The 27,582-nt window shown below is 41.1% G+C and overlaps 1 protein-coding gene across 2 annotated transcripts in view; it reads right to left on the reverse strand.

The window, feature by feature from the left end:
• Positions 1-358: 358 nt before the first annotated feature.
• Positions 359-27,582, reverse strand: part of ATOEP16-4 (Mitochondrial import inner membrane translocase subunit Tim17/Tim22/Tim23 family protein) — a 215,308-nt gene continuing 188,084 nt past the window's right edge. For both annotated transcript variants that reach the window (XM_089422910.1, XM_089422909.1), the window contains 2 exons: positions 23,055-23,122; positions 359-713 (listed from right to left, as the gene is read on the reverse strand). In XM_089422910.1, coding sequence (XP_089279036.1) covers positions 555-713; positions 23,055-23,122 — 227 coding nt within the window. In that variant the 3' untranslated portion in view covers positions 359-554. The remainder of the gene's footprint in view (positions 714-23,054; positions 23,123-27,582) is intronic.

Raw genomic sequence — 27,582 nt, forward strand, 5'->3', positions numbered from 1 at the left:
ACCTAGTCTTAATTTGTAATAAGCAAGAATTATGACTCCATTAGGCACTAGTCTCATTTCTAAATCTAATCAAATCTTTAAGTCTTACTAAATTTTACCAAGTAGCTAGGCCACTCATCCTTGTCTCCTGGGCTTGTTGGTTTCCAACTTGTCTTCCGTCATCTCATTTCCATAGGGACTACCCCCATAGCCTGTTGTTGGGAGACAGCTAGAATGGAGTGTGTGGGAATCAAAGTGATAGCCCTTGCCCTAAGCCGTTGTCGCAGTGCTTGTACAATCTAAGCGACAACCGGTACAAAAGCAAGAGAACAACTTCTACTGTAATGTTAATGATAATTGTAACTGACAACACCAAAAATCAATGAAGACCCTAAAAAAATAGTATTTAGCGCAATTAATAAGCGATTAAGATGCAACATATACATATTTCCAGCCATGAATGAAATAACCTACAAACAAGTGCTAGCATAGCCAACACAAAAAGAATGTTGAAGATTCTTTAACATCAAATGGTCCCAACAAAATGACAAGTGCAATATAAATCATAAGGAAAATCAGGTTGTATCATAAGGCGAGGAGTCATTTGGCTTCAAGTATTCAAGGCTAGTGGTGAGTGCTGAAAATTGAATAGCTAGTCCAGATATCTGTCTCATGTTCCTTGTCCTTGCAGCAATAAGAGCCCCTGTAGTTGCGCCAGCAATGCTAGCATTCACCTGTAGAGAATAAAACCAGGCAATGAAATAGTAAGCATAATTAAGAAATGTTTCTACGCATGGAATGCTTCAAATTGTTGAATACTTTTTGCATGAAGCAAGCAGAAGAGTCATATTTTATGGTGTTTATCCATATGTACAATTATTCGATCATTTCTGGTAAATTCCCAGTCACCTAGGAAGTTTGAAGGAAAATAGCAAAGTTTACCTTACCTTTAGGTAAATAAGTTCCATCTTCCTTTTGGATCCATAAATAATATAGTGGATTATATAAAATAGATGGACAAGTTATGCTAATTGTAATAGGTATATAGTACGAAGAAGAAAAACATCACTTCATGCAGAAGATTCCAACATTCAGAAGAAAAAAGAACAAAATATGTTACATAGCCACATAGATCTAATCTGCATACAGTTTATAAAAGCAATACGAGGTACCGATATGGAATTTCACAAAACCTACATGGCATGAATGAATTTACAAAATTAGGCAAATAGTAAATAATAGGATTGCATGCCAAGCATAATGAATTCTTCATTTCCTGCAAACAAGCAGAGAGAAGATACAACTTCCACACGTATTAAGTCTTTCACATGTTATGATCAAGTTCCTACTATTAGGAGTATGGGAGTGAAAATTAGAGAGTTGCCCATAATAGAATAAAAAGAGAGCTAGGAATATGACAAGGAGGGCACCCTCTTCCTCTTTAAAATAGAACATGAGAAGGGCAAAAGAAAGATCCAACAGATAGACTCCAAGTAGGGTGCACTAGTAGAAGCCAAAGATAGTTGAAGCTCAACAGAAACAGCCATAAATTACCTACCAAGAAAACTATTCAAGTGGGGTGCATGGATTCCAATGGATAAATGGAAAAAGCAAGCAGAGAATGCCATGAAGCTCCTCTGAAGTGAGTGCTGCCTCCTGCCAAGAATGACCAATAAAACATGCCCAAAATAGCCTCTAGATGGACTGTCTTCCTCATGACAAATATAGATACACTGAGAATAGAAAGGATGAACTTTACCAGCTCTAACAATCTACATGTGTAGTGCTCCATTCCTGAATTAATCATTATATGAATATATAACATGGGCTACCTGCTTAACCTAGTTCCAAGGCTGAAAAAAGATGAACTCACTACCAAAAATAAGACCCACAATCGAGCACTCATCTTCTAGGGCATTATTGAACAGATGCCATGATTGAAAAGTAAGCCAATCCTCCTTTTTGACTAGGGCTCACTTCTCAAAGCAAGAAATAGGAAAACTTGTCATGCAAGCTAACCAACAATAGAAATTTGCCATGTTAAGTTACTGAGAAATATAACTCACTATAATTACCATGCAGATTTCTCATCCTCAATGCACTTCACCACATTCTGAATAGAAATAAAAAGGCATGCAAGAAATTCAAGACAAGCTTCTCCATTAGGGTGCACTAGTGAACTAACAATTAAGGAAGAGATCTGCTGTTATTCACCACTAATAACCCGTCAAGGTGAAGTGCTCTTTTCCTATTTGTTACACCTTATATTGTATGAGGTTTCACATTGTGATTTTCATCACATTGATGGAAATTTGCAGCCAGTACCTTGGAGCATTGGACCAACCTAGGGTTCTACATCTTCATGGAGCCGCTTCTCTTCATGGCATTGGAACATTTGATGCAGGTTTTTGGTTGGGGGAGTCTCAACTCTCCTTGGTTGGATGATTATACTTGCTAATTTGATGGTCGTCTCACATGTACTTGCCTTTTTGATCACTCCCTGGTTGCATATTTGATGGTTATGGCACACACTATATGATTATGGTGTGGTTTTGGTATATATGCTTATCTTCAATACGCTACATCTTGTTCATTGATGATGGTTCTGTTAACTTTTAATACCAGGTCTGATTTATGTTCCTCAATAATTAATTTATACCCAGAAAATATTTTGCTCGATAAAATTCTGAAAACTGCTAGAAAATATATACAATGACATTATAATTATTGCAGCAGAAATAAAATAGGAAAATCAAGCACAGGAACAGCAGCAAATTCTGCCCAAAACAAATTTTCCTTCACTTTATTAAATTTGGAAAATCAGGGCCTTGACCCACAAGAGAATACAGAGAAATACAGCACAATTTGAACCTGGATTTTGGCCTGTAGGAATTTCAGCCTGAATTTCAGCCCTCTGGAAATTCATTCTTACGGGAAAAATCAGCCTTGGAAATCTTAGCTTCTCCACCTGCAAAAATAGGCTTCCTTCTTCTCCAGTTGTATGGCACTTTATGCACAGGGAAACTTGACCTCCCTCTACCTAAATCTGGGTTGAAAAACTCAGCCTCTCTTCACTGGTTTCGGCCTGCTCCAAAAACCCACCTCTCTCCAAAAACTCAACCTCCTCTACAAGTTCGGCTTCCCTGAATTTCACACCCAAAAATTCCTTGTTGCACACTTTTCCCTTCTCTTCAGTCCTTGAGTCTCTCAATCTTGAGAAAATCATTCTCTCAACCACAATGTGTCTTTCACCTCTCCTCCAGGCTTATTTTGTAATTCATTAAGCCAAATCCCTAACCCTAATCTCCCAAAGGATGAATGGCTAGGATTTGTTGGAATTTCTAAGTCTGACACGTTAGAAACCCTTCATGCACTTTACTGATTTATTCCTACCTACTTGTTCTGTTAATTTACAAGTTATTTACCTCATAAATACTGGAAATAAATACAAGTACATGCTCAACACATTATACATCATCAACCGAAAGAAATAGAAACAAGCACACAAGTGACACAATTGTTTTTGGACCAATGTCCCCAGAAATCCCAATGCGGGGAAACCAGTAGAGCTATCTGAGGGTTTGATTTATTAATCAGTTTCAGAATACAATTTGGGTGCCAAATCTAGCTCATCCAACCGAGAAAAATCTCGGCAGCAGTACCTCTCTACTCAGAAGCAGATATTCCAGCTAAAACCCCAGATAAACACTCCGACAGCTCCACAGCTCTAATTTACCCCACGAAACCCCAGCGTCAGCCTCTAGGGACTGCGTCAGCCTCTCTCTGGCCCAGTGTTAGCCCAACGTCACTCTGGCTTGGCCTGCATCAGCGTCTGGAGGCAATGCATCAACCCTCTAGCCCTCTGCATCACCCACGCTGGCCCTCTGAGGCACTGCGCAGCTCCTGGCTACCTCTGCATGAGCCCTGGCTAGCTCTACGTGAACCCTTGGCTGCTTCTGCGTCCCTCTCTCCGGCTACTGCGCTGATCCTCTCGGTGCTATCTTTGCCTCTCTGCTTCTATATTCACTGCCCTTCAGCTGCAACTCTAATCACTCTCTCAACTTTCTCAGTAAACCAAGCCCTAGAAAGTCGAAATCTTGATCTATTGGTGTGTTCTCCAAGTGACCCTCAAGCCTCCTCTTATACTTTTCTCGTTGACAAATCAACGACCAAGATTAAGTCCCTAATCAACGGATAATATTAGATCCGGCTTGATCCATGACTTTTGGACCATTCTAACACAATTTTATATTAATTCACATTAATATTTTATTTTCCCTAAGTTTAGACTTAGGGACTCCATTAAAAATATTAATTATTTTAATATCTCCCAAACTATCTAGAATCTGCCCGAACCCCTTCTAGGTATTGGAGATCTCATGTGCCTTAGCCTCTCCACCAATTTTTGTGGCTAGAGCACATTCGATGCTACCCCAAATGAACACTCCCTTTTAGCGAGGACCGTACTCTAGTAATACTCCTCAATGAGCATCACTCTGATCATCTGGCATCGGTCCCTGTGTTGATGCTAGGCCTGCTGCCCAACATCCTCTGCATTGTTGCATCCTGTACAGCTACCCATGGCCCTACCACTGTTGCATCTATACTGCAACTCCCTCTTCATCTGTGTTGTTGCCCATGGCCCTGCCACTGCCACTGTTGCATCTGCACTGCAACCCCTCTCATCATGCTGCATCATGCTGCCCATAGTACTACCATTGCTAACTGTTGCACTACAATACAGTTACTGAGAAGTAAGTAACTGATCTCCCAACTCTGACATCTCCATTAGGCTAGAAACACTCCTGATGCTGAAGCTCCCTCCATTACTGCCAAGTTCTCCCTCTGACCTCTGCGCTGCTGCAACAACTCCATGCATCTCACACTGTTGCACACCTCTTTGTGCCATCCTGCATTGGTGCAACACTCCCATGCCTCTTGCATTATTGCAGCCTGCTAGCCTCACGTTGTCTTGGGAATCCTGCACTGTAGCTCCCTCTGTCGCTCCATTCGCATCCGTCTCTACTAACATCGCCAGTACTGCTACTCTTTGGGGCTCCCATAGCAAGGTCTAATCCAAGAGGTTGGGTACCTCGAGGATCCTTCCCCTCATCGCCTTTAGTCCATTTGAATACAGCTCGATGTCTCCCCACTTCCGCTCAAGTGGTGTGTGTGCACTCATGGCACATTCATCGTCTGTCTCCACTTCCTTCTCTGCCCTTACTAACGCAGCCTTGGTCTTGGAGGCCTCTCCCTTGCTCTTCTTCCTTGGACACTAGGTCGCATAATGACCCAGTTCCCCACAGTGGAAGCATTTGACCTTGGAGAGGTCCTTCTTTTGTTTCTCCTGCATTCCCTCAGATGTTAGGGCAGCATCCACCTCATCCTCCTTCTTGATTCTAAACCCCTTGCCACTGCTTCCTGCCTTGCTCAGCCTTCTGATCTCTTCTTGGCGAAGAGCCGCCCACATTTTCTCCCAATCTGGAAGGGTCACCCTGCCCAGTATGCTCTAGACAAACACCTCCTAGTGTTCAGAGACTCCGTTCAGGGCTGTTCTCACCATCAATTCTTGATCTGGCGTGGGCCCTATGGAAGTCAGTTGATCCTGGATCTCCTTCAATCATCTAAGGAAGGTGTCGATCTGTTCTCCCATTTGCATCTGGTATGACCACAACTGATTTTCTAGTAACATCCTTCTCTGCACAAAAGTATGTTGGTACAATTTCTTTAGGGCCTCCCACATTTCATTTGTCGTGTCCTTTTCGGTAATATGTGGTACTACATGGTCCTTGACCCCGTCAAGAATGATGCTCTTGGCCCTTGCCATTGCCTCCTCGTACTTGTCATTATCAGCTGGGTCAACTGGGATCGCTATCGTTCTCAAGGCGAAGTGCTTGACATGATTCCTATCTAGAACGGATAAGATTTTGGCCTTCTAGACTATGAAGTTTGAGGCTTTGTCCAGCCTGTCTTGGTCTCTTACCCCGTTCATTGCCATCTCGCTGCTCCTCTACTTCCCTCCTGGAAGTTCTTGGTGTGAATCCCTTTGAGCCTCGATTTCCCTCTTGGAAACCCTTCTGCCAATGTCGAGATGCCCTGACTTCGATTGTTAGTGCAACTGCACCACTAATTCGGATTTCTCGGCTAGAAATCCTCGATAAGAACTCCCTCCTCCTTGGCCTTGCCTTGTTAGGTATTGTTCTGACTACAGTACCCCACTAACTCCACTCTGCAACCTACCCACAGCCTCCTAAACCCAACAAACTGAAGGTTAGAGCTCCTAGGCTCTGCACAATCCTGGCACCAGCAAATCAACTTCCTCAACCAACTATGTCAACCCTCCTGGCTTCTGTGTGGCTCTGCATGAGCCTGTCTTTGCCTCCCTCAGCCTCTACGTTGCCTCTTCTTGGCTCGAACTTGATGATGCAGGCATTGCGTCACCCCTTGCTGCTTCTCTGCTAGGAACAGCTTCTGTCACTTGGGACAACTGTTTTCTATTGTTGTTGCTCTGCTCGGCTGAAGTCCTCAGTTCTCTTGTGATCTGCAACCACGCTTTGATACCATCTTGAAATTTCTAAGTCTAACCCATTAGAAACCCTTCATGTACTTTCTAATTTATTCCTACCTACTTGTTCTGTTAATTAACAAGTTATTTACCATGTAAACACTAGAAATAAATACAAGTACATGCTCAACACAATACAGATCATCAACTGAAGGAACCAGAAACAAGCACACAAGTGACACCGTTGTTTTTGGACTAATGTCCCTGGAAAGACCCAATGCGGGAAAACCGGTGCAACTATCTGAGGGTTTGATTTATTAAGCAGTTTCAGAATACAATCTGAGTGCCAAATCCGGCTCACCCAACAGAGAAAAATCTCAGCAGTAGTACCTCTCTACTCAGAAGCAGATATTCTAGCTGAAACCCCAGATAAACACTCCAACAGCTCCACAACTCCAATCTACCCCACGAAACCCCAGCGTCATCCTATAGGGACTGCGTCAGCCTCTCTCTGGCCCAGCGTTAGCCCAGCGTCACTCTGGCTTGGCCTGCGTTAGCCTCCGGAGGCATTGCATCAGCCCTCTGGCCCTCTGCGTCACCCATGCTGGCCCTTTGAGGCACTGCGCATCTCTTGGCTACCTCTACATGAGCCCTGGCTGGCTCTACATGAACCCTTGGCTGCTTCTGCATCCCTCTCTCCGGCTATTGCGTTGATCCTCCCGGTGCTATCTCTGCCTCTCTGCTTCTGTATTCACTGCCCCTTAGCTGCAACTCTGATCACTTTCTCAACTTTCTCAGCAAAACCAGCCCAGGAAAGTCGAAATCTTGATCTCTTAGTGTGTTCTCCAAGTGACCCTCAAGCCTCCTCTTATACTTTTCTTATTGACAAATCAACGGCCGAGATTAAGTCCCTAATCAACGGCTAAGATTAGATTTGGCTTGATCGATGACTTTTGGACCATTCTAAGATAGTTTTATATTAATTCACATTAATAATTTATTTTCCCTAAGTTTAAACTTAGGGACTCCATTAAAAATATTAATTATTTTAATATCTCCCAAACTGTTTAGAATCTACCCAAACCCTTTCTGGGTATTGGAGAACTCATGTGCCTTAGCCTCTCCATCAATTTTCATGGCTAGAGCACATCCGATGCTACCCCAAATCAACAGGATTAGATCCTAAGCCTCACTTGAGATCAACGGTAGATTAGATCTAAGTCATTTATCTTTACTAACTTGGCTTAGTAGTCAAAATTAATTAATTAAATAATTAATGTGTTTTTTCTAAGTTAGGAAAGAAATCATAATAATCACTTAGTCTTCTTAAGCAAGCACCTAAAGAGGCAATCTGACATATTATGCATGATAGAATGATCTTATGCAGAAGCACCTGTTTGAGCTAATAACATCAACAGGATATAGCCCCTTGAGGGGTTGGGACTTCCTAGTGACTTTTACATGGTGATATGTTATATTATTTGTCACTAGGAGGGGGTGTTCTACAAGGTCCTCTTGTGTTGGATGTGTGGTGGGGACATACTTGATGATTGGATGGGTTAGCATTCTATTGTCCCATACTCTTATCATGATGATGTGGTTGGATAATGCATGTTGTGGTAGCGCACTTCTCATTGGTGGGGATTTCTTTACGTGATATGAATTAACATTATAACATTTGCTAGATATCACCTACGTGCAAATATGTTTGATAATTAGAACCCTTGTTGATGTACGTTTTCCTAGGTTGGAGTTAGATGGGGGAGGTGGGAGGGGATTACTCCATATACCTTTGATGAGCAAGTCTTTTTCTTAGTTTGATGAGGTATTAATCATATTATTGTCCTTTGGTTGTGTGCCCTAGGTTCAAACCTAGGTTGAGCTTCAATTTCATCATTTTTTTGTTATCATGGTGGGATTATTGCTAGGAGAACATGTTATTTACATGATACAACACTTGTTGGAGTGCACCCCCGCTTATTGGCACACATGTTCATGTTGATTTAATCAATTGGTGACTATTGGGAGGTTGGACTATGGTTTTACTAGATCATTAAGCTTTGTGCACACATCTTGAGGTTGATTTAACCATTCAATGGTTAATTTAATCCATTTTGTGTTATTGGAGGTTAATTTCTTGAGCACCCTATTTCACTTGGCAGCAATTCACTATAAGGGTTTATTTGGAGCAGACATGGAGTTTTGGATGGAGTGCTCCTCTCTTGGGCACAATTCCTAAGGTTTGCATCCATTATTTTTGTAGGAATTTATAGGGTAAGTTCTTTAGATAGAACACCAAAGGACACCGCTCACAAACAGAGCACAGATCAGTACACTTGTATTCTTGACGTGGTTAAAACCCTCAAAGAGGGAAACAGTCCACGGCCTAAGCCAACGGCCACTTCAAGCAATTTATTAATGTAAAAGAAAAGAAAAATTGCATAAGCTTGTCTCATGAACAGTCACCAGACAAATGACCCTCCATGTTCTTTAAATAGAGATCATGGACCAATCGGGTGTTAAGCCACGGATCAAGTGTTGGTAATACTAAGGAGAGAATGAACCGTCAGATCACTTCATGTCTAGAACATATCGTGACCGTAGGATCACTTCATGTCTGGAACATATCGTGACCGTCAGACTGTAAGTTACAAAAAGTACATTCTAAAGAAACACACTTTACCAAACTATACACTAGACCAAGTTAAACTTTATTATTTCCTATGTGTCAGAATATCCTAACATCCCCCCTTAAGAACAACTTGGGATAGGATTGAAGGATGTACAAAGATGACACAATAGGAGAAGGAAGGAGGCATTAGAGCCTATCCCCCCTTAGTGACAACTTCCTGAACTCCAACCATAAATCGAAGTTTAGTAAACTTCGCCTCTATGAGAGACTTTGTAAAGATGTCTGCAACTTGATCATCGGTTGAACATTATTGCACTTCAAGAACATGGTCATGAATGAGCTTTCTGATGAAGTGCATGTGTAGTTCAATGTGTTTGTTGCGCTGATGTTGGATTGGATCTTTGCATAGTTGAATGGCACTTTGATTATCACACCAAAGTGTAGTCGGATGTTGTTGCTGAAAACCAAACTCTGATAGGATCTGACGAAGCCACAGGTTTCCTTACTAGCTTCAATGGCGCCACGATACTCTGCTTCTATTGAAGAAAGAGAAATGGCACTTTGTTTCTTGCAAGCCCATGTAATAGGTCCAAAACCAAGAGTGAAGACATACGCTGCAGTAGACTTTCAATCATCATGGTCACCAGCCCAATCAGAATCAATGAAACCAACCAATAGAGGAGATGCTTCTGCACTGTAATGAATCCCAAACTAAATTGTACCTCGAACATAACGAAGTATTCTTTTAGCTGCTTTCCAATGACTTTCATGTGGTTTTTGCATAAACTGAGCAACAAGGCCAAGAACAAAGGAAAGGTCAAGATGGGTATGGGTCAGATACAAAAGTTTTCCAACAAGCTGATGGTATAAGGTAGCATCAACTTCAGGGGAAGTACAAGTGACTGAAAGTTTGACTCCAGACTGAAAGGGAGAAGGGGCTAGCTTACAGTCTTCCATGTGAAAGTGGTGTAGAAGATCACAAGCATACTTGGACTAGGAAAGGGAAATACCTTCTTTAGATTGCAAGACTTGAAGACCAAGAAAATAATGTAAGTGTCCTAAGTCTGTCATTTCAAACTGATTTTTAAGGCTAGACTTCACATGGTTTATAAGGTTGGGATCACTACCAGTAAGGATAAGATCATCAACATAAAGAACAAGAATGATAAGAGGCTTACCCACTTTCTTGGTGTAGAGAGTATTGTCAAAATGACACCTAAAAAGCCAGTATCTAAAAGAAAGCTATCCATTTTGGCATACCAAGCCTGAGGGGCTTGCTTGAGACCATAAAGGGATTTCTTAAGCCGACATACAAGGCTAGAGTCTTTTTGTATAAACCCAAGAAGTTGTTCCATATAGATTTCTTCATGCAAGTCCCCATGCAAGAAGGCGGATTTAACATCCATCTGATGGACTTCCCATTTGAAAGAGGTAGCAAGGGAAAGAACAAGGCAGATAGAGTTCATTTTGGTAGCAGGGAAGAAGGTTTCAGTATAGTGAATGCCTTCTACTTCTGAAAAACCCTTAGCAACAAGATGAGCTTTATGTTTATCAACTTTTCCATCTAGTCCAAACTTGGTTCTGTAAACCCATTTGCATCTTACAAGTTTTCATCCCTTTGGAAGAGGAACACGGTCCCATGTATCATTTACCAATAATGAACGATATTCTTCATTCATAGCTGTGTCCCAATGTGGATAGCCTGAAGCTCCTGCAAAGATATCAAGATCATAATTCGCTAAAACTTGAGCCAGTAAAGAAGAGGCTCTATCGAACTGAGAACATGTACGATGTTGATCTGTAGGATCACCTGCAAGAGCACCTGTTTCATCCCGAGTAGCACGGACCCATTTTGGAAGCTGAGGAGCTGAAAGAAGATCCCAAGAAGATGGGGGAGGATTGTCATCCTCGCTATCATCATCTGAAGAAGGAATATTTTCAGAGGTAGAAGGGATAGAGAGAGGTGGCACATCCACCGAACTAGGCTCGTAGGCTGATATATTTTCAACAAACTTTACATCTCTTCTAATGATAACATTTTTGGATTTAGGTTGAAGAAGTCTATATCCTTTGACATCTTCAGAATATCCAACAAATATACATTTTTCACTCTTAGGTACTAAGGCTTTATGTTTCTCATCTGGAATATGGGCCCATGCTTCACTTCCAAAAACACGAAAGTTACTTACATCTGGTTTAATTGAGCTCCATGCTTCTTCTGGAGTGATATTCTTTAAAACCTTAGCACGAGTGCGATTTACTATGTAATTTGCACAGTTAATTGCTTCTACCCAAAAATTAAGACTAAGTCCTTTAGATTGAAGCATACAATTAGCCAGTTCCTTTAAAGTGTGATTCTTCCTTTCAGCTACACCATTTCGCTGTGGAGTATATGGAACAGCATGTTGCAATTGAATTCCATGCTCAATGCAGAAGTTGATGAATTTCTTGTTAACATATTCTCCGCCATTATCAAATCTTAGTTTAAGAATTTGATGTCCAAATTGTTTCTCAACAAAGGCCTTAAAGGCCAAGAACATGTTAAAGACTTCACTCTTGAGTTTCAAGAAGTATACCCAAGTTTGTCTGGAGAAATCATCAATGAAAGTTAAGAAATACGTGTAGCCAGAGAATGAAACAACTGGAAGTGGACCACATAAATCACTATGCACAAGTTGTAAAGGGGCTGAAGCGTGCCAAGAGGCACGTTTTTCAAAACTATCCCAATGATGTTTTCCGAGTACACATCAGAAACAAACACCATCTATGCAAGATACAATAGGAAGACCTATCACCATATTTTCTTTACATAGATTTTGAAGGGAGAGATAGTTTAAGTGACCAAATCGCTCATGCCAAAGTTTGCTCGCTTCATCATTATGAGCAACAAATACTGAGGGAAGAGTTGATGACCCAAAGTTGTTAAACTTATACAACCTTGTAGAATCATCAGCAATGCTAGTAGCTAAAATTTGTCTAGGATCTCTTAGGTTCTTAATTACAACATCATGAAGTGAAAATTCAACAGTTTTATCTTCACTTGAACGAGTTATCTGATATACAGATAGAAGGTTTCAGGATAAGGTAGGAACACATAATACATCATTAAATTGACCATTGTCTAGATGAATAGTCCCAATCCCTGCAACACTAAGAGATCTATCATCACCAACATATATATTTTTGGTGTTATAATCATTTAAAGAAGAAAACATGGCTTTGTTTTTGGCCATGTGATAAGAAGTTCCTAAATCAATGAGCCACTCATGAGAATGAATAGAAAAGGATACATTTAGTGCATAACCAAACCAAGATGCTTGACAACCACATGCAGAAAGTGCTATTCCTGAAGATGAAGTTGAAGTTGGAGAGTGCTCCAAATGGATGTTATGCATCTTCATGGCTGCTTCCAAGGCTTCCATCTTCTTAAAGCATTTGGATTCTAAGTGGCCATCACGATTACAAAAGTTGCAATGTCAATCAATCTTCTTCCCTTTCTTTTATTTGCCTTGTCATTTTGTTGAGTTGATTTTTCATTTTGAGAGTGAAATTGCTTAGGACCCTTTTTTGGTTTAGGACCATTCCTTTTAAGATGCTGCTTCTTAGGATTCTTTGAACTTGGTTGTTGTTGGGCTGCTAAGGCTTTCTTAGAAGAGTTTCCAGTATTAAAAAGACCAAGATGTAAGACTGTTTCTTGTTCTCTTATTAAAGAATCACAAAAGGCATCAAAAGAGGGGGACTTGTAGGTTTGTCCTTAAGAAATAAAGGCTTCTCTAGTAGAATGGAAGGTGGAAACAAACACAGAGTAGGCTGATCCTAACTTAGTAAGAATGGAATAGATAAGGGTACCATCTTCTTTCTTAACCTTAACACCTTCCAAGAGAAGTCTAAAGGTCTTGAAATTGGACAAAAAATCTTCAATGGAAGAAAACATAAGCAACTCATTTTCGAGTTAATGGGCTCTAATTTCATTTTTAATTCCAAAAACATTATTGAGCTTTTTCACTGCTTCATCAGGGATATCAATTTCTGCGATATGGTATCTAAGGTCTGGAGAAATATACATCTCTATCAAACCACGTGCTTGATCTTGCTTATTTTCCCATTTGGCTTGTTTATCTTCATCTTGAGGTTTAGACTCTTGGCCTGAGGCTATTCTATTAAGACCTTTACTTCTAAGCATAGTTTTAAAAACCGCTCAGAAAAACCGGTAACCGGTCAAACCGGCCGGTTAGCTAGCTGGCCGGTCCGAACCGGCCTAAAAACCCGGTCAGACCCTTCATTTGCCCGATTTTTGGCCCTAACCGGTGAAAACCGGCCGGTTTTAGGCACAACCACCATAAAGTTAAAAAAACATGTTTTTGACTGTGTTCGAGGGGTTTTGGGGGGGGACTAAGGGTGTTTCAACCCTAACAATGTTGGCAATTAATGGTAATGTTAAATTCTTAAAGTAAAAGTGACATTTCCTTTAATTTTCATTTTCATCCTTTTACTTAAATTTTTAACATTACCATGAAATGACTCAGGATGTTTGAGAGTGGTTTCGACCTCATTGGATTTCATATGGAGAAACTAGAATTTTAGATTTCACTCAAAATTCAGCAGACTTAATGGTTTTCAGGATTTCATGGTTTGGGGGTAAACAATAAATGCAATTAGAGCTCCAAATGATAAGAAAAACTCCTGATCTAGATCCCATTGTGTTGGACGATATTGATCCAACATCAGAATGGGTGGAGGAGACTGAAGAACCTGTGTTTGAGGCTGATTTTGATATCAACATGGCTTTGGCGGGGGATGAAGCAGATTATGTGGTGGCATCAGAACCAGGATCAATAGCGGCATCAAGGAAGGGCAAGGAACCAATGGAAGGCACTAGTCATGCAGGTCGACAAACTCGTGCTTCCATTAGGTCCACTTCTATTGTCATTGGTGGCATTGATACTGAGGTTGCAGATCAGGCTGAGGCATCCTCAGACTCTGAACCAGATGATGTCTATGTAGCTCCTGATGATGATCTTGTGTCTACTACTAGTAGTGGTAATGAACTTGATGATTGATCATGTGTATACTGTAGACTTGTAGTAGGCCAATGGCCTCATAGCTTGCAGCAATGTTTTTGGACTTTATAAGCCATTTAGAGCCTCATTTGTTATGTATTTTGCTATTTTGTTGATGATATGTATTGCACTCGGTGCCATTTTGATGTATTCACCTTTACATGGTATATAAATGAGCAAACTTTGCATATTTTGTCTCTATTGGCTTGGAATCATGGTTTTACATCTTAAAAATAGTTTTGTTTCATTAAAAATTAATTATTTAATGTATTTTTTTAAAACTAGTTCGTTTAGACCAAACCAGTGCCGGTTAGACCGGTTCCGGTCGGTAAACCGGTTCATTAGGTGGACCGGTCCGGTCACCGGTTCCGGTTTTAAAAACATTGCTTCTAAGTAAATCCACCATGTAGGATAGCCATTGGAAGTAGTTGGTGTTGTCAAGAATAATTAGGCATGGACTTTCCATTTTAAAAGAAACTGAAGCTGAAAATGCTGAAACTAATTCTTCAAATGGAAAGATCTCGAAAAATTAGGCCGACTAAAAAAAAACGGCTTCCGGATAAAGAAGTTACGGCTTTTTGAAGAAAAGTTGTTGAAGATGCCAACTAACCACGTGAATGTTTGGAAGTTGATAATAATGTTATATTTTAAAAAAATTCCCCCTTCCCAAACTTAATCTAATTAGCTCACTTTTAAAAAAAGATTACTTTATGTGACCCACTTTTATAAATAAGTGGAAGTCACTTTGACAATGGTACTTTATGTACTATCCACTAAATTGTAACTTAAATAAAAGATAAACTGACTTTAGAATTATAAGTGCCTCACTTTTTATAATGGATGAGAATACTTTTACATAAAGTAACTTTAAAACATAAGTTACATCTGCTTTTTGAAAACGTAACTCAATAAAAAGGAAGACTTGAAACCAAGATCTTTATTCTCATAAAGTAACTTTAGACCAAGTGAGCTAGTTTAAAAGGTTAGTAATTGTTGGAAAGGCGGAAGGGGTTTTTTTCGCTCACTGCAGCTTTGGAGTGCGTGCTTACTTAAAACCCCCTTTTTTGCCTACAAAACAAAAAAACAACCACACAAACCAAACGAACAAGCAAAAGTTTCCAAGCCTTATGGCTTAAAGTTAGATTTGGTCGGAAACTAGATATTTTCCTCAATTTTCTGATTTTCCAAGATCACACTAGGGCCCAACGGAAAAGAGCATACGCATGAGAAAATTCTTTTCTTTATATTTCTGGTTTGACCAGATCGCACAAAGTCGCGATGCAAAGAGCATACGCAGAAATGAAAGGTATAGATCCAGTAATAAAAATTATATATCACTATAAACCAAAATAAACAGAGAGATAAATAACTATATACCTCCAAATATTAAAAATGACATAGCTAGGGCTACCGGAAAACTTTTCACGTGAAACAAAAGGGGTTCCTTACTAGAACAAATGCGCCTAACACAATAGAACAGTCCTCTCGGCCCGAAATCGGTTAGAAACAGTAGATCTAGGAAACAACAGTCGGATGCAGTTGTACTAGCTTTAGATTTGGATCACCAACGGATACAGCCCTCGAATGACTCTGATACCATGTAGGAATTTATAAGGTAAGTTCCTTAGATAGAACACCAAAGAACACCGCTCACAAACAGATAACAAATCAGTACACCAATATTCTTGACGTGGTTAAAACCCTTAAAGAGGGAAACAGTCCACGGCCTGAGCCAACACGGCCACTTCAAGCAATTTGTTAATGTAAAAGAAAGAAAATTTACATAAGCTTCTCTCATGAACGGTCACTAGACAAATGACCCTCCATGCTCTTTAAATAGAGATCATGGGCCAATCGGGTGTTAAGCCACGGATCAAGTGTTGGTAATACCGAGGAGAGAATGAATCATAGGATCACTTCATGTCTAGAACATATCGTGACCGTCGGATTGTAAGTTACAAAAAGTACATACTAAAGAAACACACTTTACCTAACTATACACTAGACCAAGTTATACTTAATTATTTCTTGTGTGTCAGAATATCCTAACAATTTTATCATTATTGGAGAGGTTTGCACACTTCTCTAGGGCATACACCTCATATGGTTATTATTTTATTGATTGTGGGTGGTTGAGGTAGTTACATGGCACAATTTTAGAAGGCACACCTCTCCTAGGAGCTCTCTCATCATTATTGCCTGTATATTTCAGCTACACTTGGCATCTTTTTTACTTCAATTTAAGTGCACCCTCACCTCTAACTTGAAACATATATTGTTTTATTAGAGGTGGCAATGTAGGAGTTTTAGTGAGTGTGTGGCATATTCGGAGGCCCACACATGTGGCTGTTTGCATGCCCTTGCTTGGTGTTCTTCCTATTCTTGGAGCATTATATTGGAGGGCGCACTTGTGGAGATATTCCACTTGCTATTTTGGGAGTTGACGACTACATTTCTTGTGGATCACTCTATCTAGTTGGCACTTAACAGATTCATCCATGGAATTGATTGCGTTGGGCTTCACACGCGGATTGGCTGCATGCATCTTGTGGACCATTTGCAATTTTTAGATGGTTGTTATGGAGCATTCTCCTACGAGGATTATTATATTGTCTTCTCACTCATGCATCTTGGAGGGCACACTTAGTGGTCTTTTGTAGGTAGACCTTGGAATGCATCCTCCTAAATGAAAGTTATTTTATTATATTTTTGCATGCATGCATCTTGGAGGGCACATTCTATTGTGAAAAATTCTAATCCGAAATTCTACTGCAGTAACTGATTTATTTCACCTACTTATTTCTCACAATAAGTTATTTACGAAATCCCTTGAGTAAACATTAAAATAAATTCTACTGTAGTTATCACATAATTACATAGAGAAAATAACAGTGATATACAAGCACAAGAATCAATCACATCAACACAGTTGTTTTTGGATAATTGTCCCCAGAAAAACCCAATGTGGGAAAACCGGTGCCGCAGATGAGGGTTTTATTAATCTTCAGCAACAATTGCTTTACAAGGAATGATTTTACAGAAACACTGATATACTTCTGAGAGAAAACCCTCCTCACTGTACACAAGCTGCCTCTAATAGTTGCTCAAACAAACTTAAGAACATCCCTACACCACCTTGCAAACATCAATCTAGGAAGGACAAATGCATACGTTAAGGACGTCCACTTCTGTCCTTAAATCCCTGGGCTTGTGCATGCATCAAATCTGAAATTTTCAGCCCTGGTTAGGGCTTCCTATAGCAGCTACAGGACTACTCCAACTCAGTCTCAAACTCCTTCAAACCCTGCGTTGTACGGTGTACCTCTCTCTCAAGCACTTATCTCTGCGCTATTACTTGGTCTCCTTTATACTGTTGTTCCAAGGGTTTTCTACCTCTGTCCAGCTCCCAATTAGGTCTCCGCCCTCCTACAAAACCTCAGAGATAAAGCTTGACCTGTTACAGAAAGATAGCTCCCAAAATTTGCACAAAATAACTGCCCAGAACTCATCCTTCTTACTCAGCCTGATCTCTGCCTAACTTGACCTGAGCCAATCTCAAGAAAAGACACCATATTGTCCTCCTCTTCACTTCAGCTAGGCTCCAATAGGTTGTGGCTAGATCAGATCACTTGCTCCTTGACATCTTGCCCTTGTGATGCGTGAGGATGAGGTCTCATCTTGTCTCTTTTTATAAAGATCTTGGTGGGCTCCTCTTAGCCACCACGGGTCACCACATAACACTAGACCGACCTTGACAATTTGTCAAATCTCCATAAAATCCCATGACAAAAATTATTTTCATCCAATCAATAGTACCATATCGATGCCTTTGGTGCCCCTTATTCCTCCAAGGGTGCCCCACACGCTCTCCATAGTCAAATCATCAAAAATCATGCTTGGTTTCACGCCCACAACTTTGGCTGCACAACCCACTGCTTGGGTACTTCGCCCACAAAGTGCTTTTGTTGTGCAAACTCACACAAACCCAGTACCCAGGGTTGTGGAGTACCTCCCAAGCTACATAAATCAACAGAGTTTGCCTAAGGGAGGGTTGAAATTCCAGTATCAAAGAGGCAATTGGTATAAGAAGAAAGCATAATATTCCTGAGGTGGAAATAGGTGAATTTGGGTGTACCATCTCCAGCCAGGGATGCAAAACATAAAAGGTTCTTTTATATGTCAGAAGGGAGGCCAAATTCATTTTATGATCATCTCTGGACCTGTGAACATTAGTAGAGATTAATTGTTTTGACTGTTGAAGGAGGTTGAACCTCTCTCCCTTTGTGCAGAGGTCGAGTTCACTGCTAGAGACAGATTTTCCTTTGCATACATGGTTGAAGGAGATCATCTTTGAGGGAAAGACTTGTCATTACTTGCTAGAAGATTTCTTCACAGAACAAGGAAGTCGAGTTCCTCTTTTCACCTATGTTGGCTGAGTTACACTTGTTGGAGCATATCTGAAACTTCATGGGCACGAGTTTCCTGGGGTAGTTTGAGTTCCTTACCCACACTCATTCTTGGGCTGAGTTATCTTGCAACATCAACTCGTGGAGGGTTCTTGGCAACGCCGAGCTGTAGTCTCCCCTTTCTGGGCGTATTGTCTCTACTTTATCAGCTTGCAATCTCTCTGTTCAGCATACCAGGCACTCATTTCCATTTCTGAAGTGTGTTTCCTTATATTCAGCCCTCAATGTTTGGCTAGAGGTGAACGTATAGTGTCCTTTTGGTTGAACCATTACCTACTTTCCTGGGCAGTGTATCACTGTGAAGAAGTGCTGGAACATTCTCTGCGTATTTAAGTTTGTATTGGCAGCCAACATGCACCAGGTTCTCTTTGTTCTTGTGCCTTGTACTCGTCCAAAAGTCCTGTAATATTTACTACCAGCTGATATGAATTTCTGGGTTATTTATGTTGGAGTAGTGATTTAATTGTTGTCCATTTAATGATAGTATTAATAATATGATGTTGGGTTTTTTAACTTCCAATGAGGCTATGTATATCAGTTAAAGATACCATTCCAAGTCCGATATGTTATTCTGACTGTTGGGCTGAAGTCTGGTATCATGGTATGGTTTATGATGCCATTGTTTTCTATATGGTCAAATAACAAACAAAAATCTTACCTATATCAGTGCGTCTATGAAACGTTTGATAAAATCTCTCACTGGATGGAAACCACAAACTCAGAAAACACAGTGACAATTTAGAAGAATTTTTTAGAGGGAATCTTACACAACTCCAATTCCCCATGCAAAGATTATATCTTATTTTCTTTGGAATTAGTGATGATCCTCCCCACATCTGTCTTCCCTAGACTGCAAACATTTTCACCAAGCCTCTCAAACCAGATAAGTTTATAAAAATTTTGGATAAACTTGGTGTAGTTTCACACATGACCTTTAAGAGTGTAATATTCCTAATGGAAATATTAAGTGAGTAACAGAAACATGCACTATGAACAGCGACCAGAAAATTCAACACACACACAGTTCATCAATGTACGAGAGAAAATACACCAAACTCCTGAGCCATTTTATTAAATCTGAGAACAATGGAGTACATATGAATAAGAATAGTGAAACCTAGGCTTGCTTCACAAAGCTAGGCAAAACCCAAGTGATAATGCGATGCCCAAGTGCTGGAATGACTTCTGCCCAAGTGCTGGAATGACTTCACCCAATAGTCTCCACGCTGGCCCAGGAAATTTTGTCTCTACAGCTATAAAGGGATGGGAGTTTCAACCCACAAATGTGCTCAGAAAATTTTGCAAAATTAGCTAGAGCATCCCCTCAATAAAACCATAAAAACCCAAAAAGGGTTTGGCCTGAATCCAATAGTCCCAGAGACCCCAAATTAATGTGAGTTGCCCAATCTGGCCTCTAGTACGCACTACAGGAAGAAGCGTTGTAGAATGCTCCCAACTTCCCCACAAGGCCCTCCAATCTTCTGCAAAATGTCTACTTTGTATCTCCCTTATTTCTCCAGCTCCTATCCACCCCAATCTCCTTGACTCTCTTCCCCTGTGCAAGCCGCAGCAAATGACCACTGCGCAAGCCAGAATGGTGCAATTTGGCCCTCCAGAAAGCTTCGTTCTAGCCGTGCAAAAACCAATGAAAAATCTACCCTCAAGGTAGATTGTTAAGTTTAGGTATGTTCTATGCTAGAGCAATTTATCTAAATTTTCACAGTTAGCAATGACATCAGCATTAAAGTAAACTGCAGATAGAACATAAATATAAATCGCAGAAGAGAAGCCAAGACAAGAGGACACAAGATGTGGCACCAGCTAGGGACAAACCCCACAATGTGGGGAAACCCTTGATCAATTCTTCTTTTATGTTCTTCAAAGTTCAGCAGAGAAAGTGAGAGGGAGTACATTTACAATAAAAGTCAACACTTTCACTTTTGATATCTACAGAGATCAGTTGAAGACATGTTGCTTCAACTAATTCTCTAAGGTGACTTCTTCACCTATCACAGTGCTGCATCTCGTCCATTTGCTGCACCTTACCATGTAGCACCATCATGCTGCATCATGCATCATCATGCTGCTCATGATCACTATGCTGCCCATACATCATGTTGTCCATGATCTCATACATCATGCTGCCCATGCATCATGTTGCCCATGATCTCATCTATCATGCTACCCATTCATCATGTTGCCCATGATCTCATACATCATGCTTCCCATTCATCATTATGTTGCCACCTACAACAAAACAAGTCTCCTTGCTGCTCTTCGATGTTTTCGTTGACTGTGTATAGGGCTTCTTGGACAATGTATTATAGTGCCTCCATTTGTGGCTCTTCCATGCTGTGGCTACCATCTATGCCTGCTCTCCATCAAGTATGATCAGTAGCTATCTAATGACTGCGGCTGTTCCATATTGTGGCTACCATCTACCTGCGGCTCTTTCATATGACAACGGAGCAGATTAAGGCATCATGCTGACTGTGAATGAATGTCTTCATGAGCTGCGTGTAAGGTCTATGTATTAAAGTCTTCAAGACAGTGATTGAGTGCATATAGACTGCGGGTTCCTTCATATCACAGCGGCTCCTCTTCCATGTGAAATCACAGAACCATCCGAATATGAGTTCTGTGCTTTTATGGCTGCATGAACAGGTCTTCTGGTCAGCGTATGAGTGCTCCCTTGACTGTGTTCATAACTGTTCCATTGACTGTGTTAGAGTTTCTGGACAGCGTATGAGTTCTCCCTTGACTGCGTTCATAACTTGACTGCGTGTTAGGGCTTCTGGACAGCGTATGAGTGCTCTCCATGTTTTATATGACCAACGTATAACATCCTCTATGGACAACGTATAATATCCACAAAGAACAGTGTATCCTGTATATGTCCTATCTTTATGACCTACGGCTAGGGCATCATACACTAGCATATACTCTCAGCGTTTCCCCTTCTCCAAAAATCAAACGACGTGGAGAGGAGATCACATGAGGGGTGTGTCCAAAATGACTTCAAATCCTCTTCTATTTATACTAAAACATAGATGATGAATAGACACGTCTATTGGGCTTCTGAGCCTACTCAAGTTGCTGGCCGACTTGACAATTTGATTTATAACATAAATAAATTCATAACTTCATAAATACTTATCGGAATCGGATGATCTTTAGATCAATCCTACACCTCTCGATGAGAGGGATCCAATAAAAATATCAGCTGCCATAAATAAGATGACCCGCATGGAGTTTGGCCCTAGTTGCCAATTTTAACATAGATGACTTCCCTACAAAAGCCCAAGTCAAACAACTCCTCAACACCTACTCAATTAAGCCCCCACGAGTTGCTCTTTGCACTCAGAAAAAATACGCACTGCTGATTGGGACGCTGGTTGTACCACCTAGAAAGCCAGGAATAGCCTCCTTCTTCCCTACTAGGGAAACACTCAAGGTTCTCTAAAGAGGGGGTTGGATTCCCACTTGGAAATCCTTGTTCTAAGCATCACTAGTAATCTTGAGCTAAGAAGCCACAAGAGAACTGATAATCTGAAGTTAAAGTGACAAAAGACCCCAAATGAAGGCCCTCATGCTCTATTAATGATTGCTGCCTCCCTCTCTCCTTGTGGGTCCCATTCTCCACTAGTACGCACCTCCCTTTTCCCTCTCCCCTTCCCACAAGTGCGCTTTTCCTAAGCGAGTGTGAATTTCCCTACTTGTGGCCCCCACAACCCACTATGAGAGTGATCTTCCCTTTTCTCCTAAGTCAAAATTACCAAAATTGCTGCCAATATCAAAATTGTCAAAAATTGTAATATTTCCCAAGTGACTTAGGAAATTGGGGATATTGCAAAGAGAGGGTAATATAATATCAATAGCCGTAATATCATTATTGTATAGAATAGTTAATAATCAAGTCACATTGATTATAAGTGGCTTAATTAATAGTAGTCAAAATGATTGCTAGTAAATTTGGCCCATTTGAATAAGATACAGTCAACTGTGACTTTCTCTCTCATCTTCTTTCCAATATTATTTGTGCAGATTCTATCTGCGAGTGGATTTAATACACCTCAATCACCATTGGTTTTATCAACATTTGAGATGTGTTTTTTTTCCAAATTGTATTTCTGAACAGAAATTTCAATATTAAACCAAGTTTGAGATAGATATCTGCAGACATTAAATCATTATGAAAGTCTATCATAGACATGAACTCAATCTTTTTTCTTTCTATACCGTTCTATCCCACAAGATTTAATACTCCTCACTCACCATTGGATTTCTCAACATTTGAGATGTTTTTTTCCACATTGTATTTCTGAACAGAAATTTCAATATTAAATCAAGTTTGAGATAGATATCTGCAACCATTAAATCATTAGGAAAGTCTATCATAAATATGAACTCACCCAATCTTTTTTCTTTCTATACCGTTCTGTCCCGCAGCTGAATGCAGTGTAGATTCCAGCAAAAGACCCTGAAAAGAACAAACCTTTGTTGAATATTTAATCTAAAACTTTGTACAATACAAAACACATTGCTAGACCAACTAGCCAAAGGGATGAAATGCGGGAGAGAAAATGATGAACCAATATCCAATGAACAAACAACAATTTCAGTTTTGAATCTTTTGGGCATGAAAGTAGTTTCAGTACTAGATGGCCATTCGGAAATTGCATGCCACTATTTATTTTCTTATGTTCCTTAAATTAATTTCTAGCTAGTTGAAAAGGTCATTTGGTTAAAACGAAAAATACCATGCTTTATGAAATCGAAGTGAGGGCACAAAGATTCTTAGCCTAAGCAATATATTTGCAATCAAAATTTCCTGTATGTTTTTTATGCTATTTCCTTGTAACAATAAAACCTTAGATACATCTGAGTCATTTAAATTGTGAGAGCAATTTCTAGCACATGATTCTGTAATACTAATTGTTTTCACTGTTATATAGACATCCATATCTTGCATTCTGCACTTTCGATTATCTATAAATATATTTTTTGATTTCCTTGGAAGATTCATTAAGTAGGAACAAAAGCAGTGTTAAATTATCAAACTTGGATTCAAGCAGGCATACCAGCTACATAATATCTCTGTTGCCAAGTTTCCTTTGCATGATATTGTGTGATTTATTTATGATAAATATTCAATGCCTGTGGCACTTGTTCCCCTCATTTTTCATGAAGCATACACTAGTGAATTTTTTCCACTACTCTTGTGATTTTTATCACAAAGGCAGGTTCTACAGGTTGATGGAGCTGTGGATCGCCTAGGGGTTTTATTTTTACTTGGTGCCGTGGTTGATAGTTGATGACATGGATGATGATGTGTAAGATTCATTGATGATGTTGGACATGGTACACTTGCTTATCATAAATAAAAAGCATTGCCCTTGATGATCTAGCATTCACATAGGTTAGAGATGGATAGTACATAATGACACATACCTGTTGATTTTTAGTAGCATCAGATGTGCTCTAACTCTCAAAATTTGTAAGGACGCTTAAACACATGCATTCCCCAATACCCATAAATCGTTTTGTGAAATTCCACCCGGGGACAGTTTTATTAAAATAATTAATTATTTTTAATGGGAACCTAAGTCTAAACTTAGGAAATTAAAATAATTAATGGGTATTAATCTAAACTGTGGGTGTAACTTCTAGAAGAAGGCGGAGATCAAGTCAATATGATCCTAGCCATTGATTAGAATCTAATCTGGGTCGTTGATTGATAAGCGAGAGGATTATAAGAGAAGGATTGATGGGCACTTGGAGGACACACAGAGAGTTGATCAGTCAAATCGAATTGTTGAGCCTAGAGCAGTGCAGAGATTTCGTGGTGATCATCCAGAGAGGGGCAGAGATAGTTTGGTTGGAGAATCTTCTCCTGAGCCAAGAATACGCAATAGAGAGGCAGAGAAAGATGCAGAGGAGGCAGCACAGTGCCCAATGAGGGTGACGCAGAGCCACGAAGGGCTCACGCAGAGCAGCGTAGTGTCTTCAGTGCAGAAGTCCGAAATTTAGCTGGGAGTTCAATGTTCTGAGCCGGGAGGGCTGAAGTCGAGGCTCCTAAGAGCAAATCGATCCAGTAGAGGAAGTGACACAGTTCCTCAAAGGCAGTGACGCAAACCCACGCAATGATTGCATAGGGACAATGTAGAGGTAGTCGCGGGCTCGTTGTTGTTGATTTGTGGTAGCATCAAATGTGCTCTAGACACGAAATTTGGTGGAGAGGTTGGGGCACATGACATCTCTAATACCCAGAAAGGGTTTGGGCAGATTCTAAACAGATCAGGAGATATTAAAATAATTAATATTTTTAATGCAGTCCCTAAGTCTAAACTTAGGGAAAATAAAATATTAATGTGTATTAATATGAATCTGCATTAGATTGGTCCAAAAGACATGGATCAAGCCAGATCTAATCTTAGTCGTTGATTAGGGACTTAATCTCAACCATTGAGATGTCAACAGGAAAAGTATAAGAGGAGGCTTGAGGGTCACTTGGAGAACACACTAGAGTGATCAGTCATTCTATTCTCTAGAGCAGGGTTTGCTAAGAGAAATAGAATCAGTGATTGGAGAGCAGCTGAGGGGCATTGAGTACAAAGAGATAGAGAGGCAGAGATAGTGTCGGGAAAGTAGCAGAGCAGCCAGAGAGAGACGCTGGAGCAGCCAGTGCTCACACAGGGCCACGCAGAGGCAACTAAGTGTTGCGTAGAGCACCAGAGAGGCCAGTGTAGCTGAGGCAGAGGGTCAGAGAGTTGACGCAAGGCCTCCTAGGGCTGAGGCAAGCCAAGATAGGCTGACGCAGGGCCAGCACTGGGCTAGGAGAGGCTGACGCAGTCCAGATTGGGCAGACGTTGGGGTTTCTGGGGCAGATTGGTGCTAAGTAGCTGCCGGAAGGATTATCCCCAGAGTGGCCAACGTTGCTGAAGCAGGGCATCCCAGGGCTGACGCAAACCCATCCAGGGTGATGTAGAGCCAGCGTGAGGCAGAGAGGGGCTGACGCAGTTCACAAAGAGGCAATTGTTGGAGTCTAGAAGGTTGCAGGAATATTGTAGAGTGGAGCTAGTGAGGTACTGTAGTCAGAACAGTACCTGATAAAGTAGGGCCAAAGGAGTTGTTACCGAGGGTTTCTAGCCGAGGAACACTAATCAGTAGTGCAGTTGCACAAGACGATCAGAGTAGGGGGCATCTCAACAAGCGGTAGAAGGATTTCCAGGAAGGAAATCAAGACCCAGACAGAGTCCAGAAGAGAACTTCCAGACGGGAAGTAGAGACTCAGAGGAGTCGAACAAAGAATTTCCAGGAGGGAAGTAGAGGAGCATCATGGCACTACACGGAGTAAGAGACTAGGATAGACTAGACGGAGCATCGAACTTCGCAGAGTGGAAGGCCAAAATCTTATCAGTGCTTGATAGGAATCGTGTCAAGAACTTCGCCTTAAAGGTAATAGTTGTCCCAGTCGACCCCAGTGATAATGACAGGTACGAGGAGGCGATGGCGAGGGCCAAGTGCATTATCCTTGACGGGGTCAAGGATCATGTGGTACCACATATAGCCGAGAAGGAAACGGCATTTGAGATGTGGGAGGCTCTCAAGAAGCTGTACCAACATACTTTTGTGTAGAGAAGAATGCTGCTCGAGAATCAGATGAGGTCATATCAGATGAAGAATGGACAATCGATTGACACCTTCCTCGAAGGACTGAATGAGATCCGAGACCAGTTGACTGCTATAGGGGCGACACTGGATCAGGAGCTTATGGTGAGGACAGCCCTTAATGTTGTCTCAGAAGATTGGGAAGTATTTGTCCAGAGTATCCTGGGCAAGGGACTCTCCCACCTTGGGACGAGATGTGGCAGCTCTTCGCCAGGAAGAGATCAGATGGCAGTTGTCGAGGTACCCAACCTCTTGGATTAGACCTTGCTACGGGAGCCCCGAAGAGGAGTAGTAGGATTGGCTGATGTGGGTGGAGACGGATGCGGATGGAGCGGCAGAGAGAGCTACAGTGCAAGAGTCCTGAGACAGCGCAAAGCTCGCAGGTTGCAGCAGTGCGAGAGGCACAGGAGTGTTGCACTAGTGCAGGATGGCACAGAGAGGTGTGCAATGGTGCCAGATGCAGGGAGTTGCTGCAGCAGCGCAGAGGTCAGAGAGGGAGCACTTGTCAGCGGCAGAGGGAGTTTCAGCATCAGTGGGTGTCTCTAGCCCAACAGGGAGGTCAAATTGGGAGATCAGTTACTTACTTCTCCAAAACTGAGTTGTAGTGCAGCAGTGGGCAACACGATGCAACATGATGAGACGAGGTCCAGTGCGAATGCAATGCTGGGAGAAAGGACCAGCAGCAGCACGAATGCAGAGGGAGTTGTCGTACAGATGCAACGGTGGCAATGACAGAACCATGGGCAGCAGTACATGATACAGCAGTGCAGAGGATGTTGGGCAGGAAGGCCTAGCATCAGCACAGGTACCAATGCCGGATGATCAGTGTAATACTCCGTGAGGACTATTGCTAGAGCACATTCCTCGCTAATAGGGAGTGTTGATTTGGGGTAGCATCGGATGTGCTCTAGCCGCGAACTTTGGTGGAGAGGTTGGGGCACATGAGATCTCTAATACCTAGAAAGCGTTTGGGCAGATTCTAAACAGATCAGGAGATATTAAAAAAATTAATATTTTTAATGGAGACCTTAAGTCTAAACTTAGGGAAAATAAAATATTAATGTGTATTAATATGAATCTGTGTTAGAATGGTCCAAAAGACATGGATCAAGTTAGATCTAATCTTAGCCGTTGATTAGGGACTTAATCTCGGCCGTTGAGATGTCAACAGGAAAAGTATAAGAGGAGGCTTGAAGGTCACTTGCAGAACACACCAAAGTGATCAGTCATTCTATTCTCTAGAGCGGGGTTTGCTAAGAGAGATAAAAT

Source organism: Pinus tabuliformis, chromosome 4_1 (genome assembly GCF_031772625.1).
Source record: "Pinus tabuliformis cultivar Carrire ecotype Pingquan chromosome 4_1, CPIR1, whole genome shotgun sequence".
Classification (NCBI taxonomy): domain Eukaryota; kingdom Viridiplantae; phylum Streptophyta; class Pinopsida; order Pinales; family Pinaceae; genus Pinus; species Pinus tabuliformis.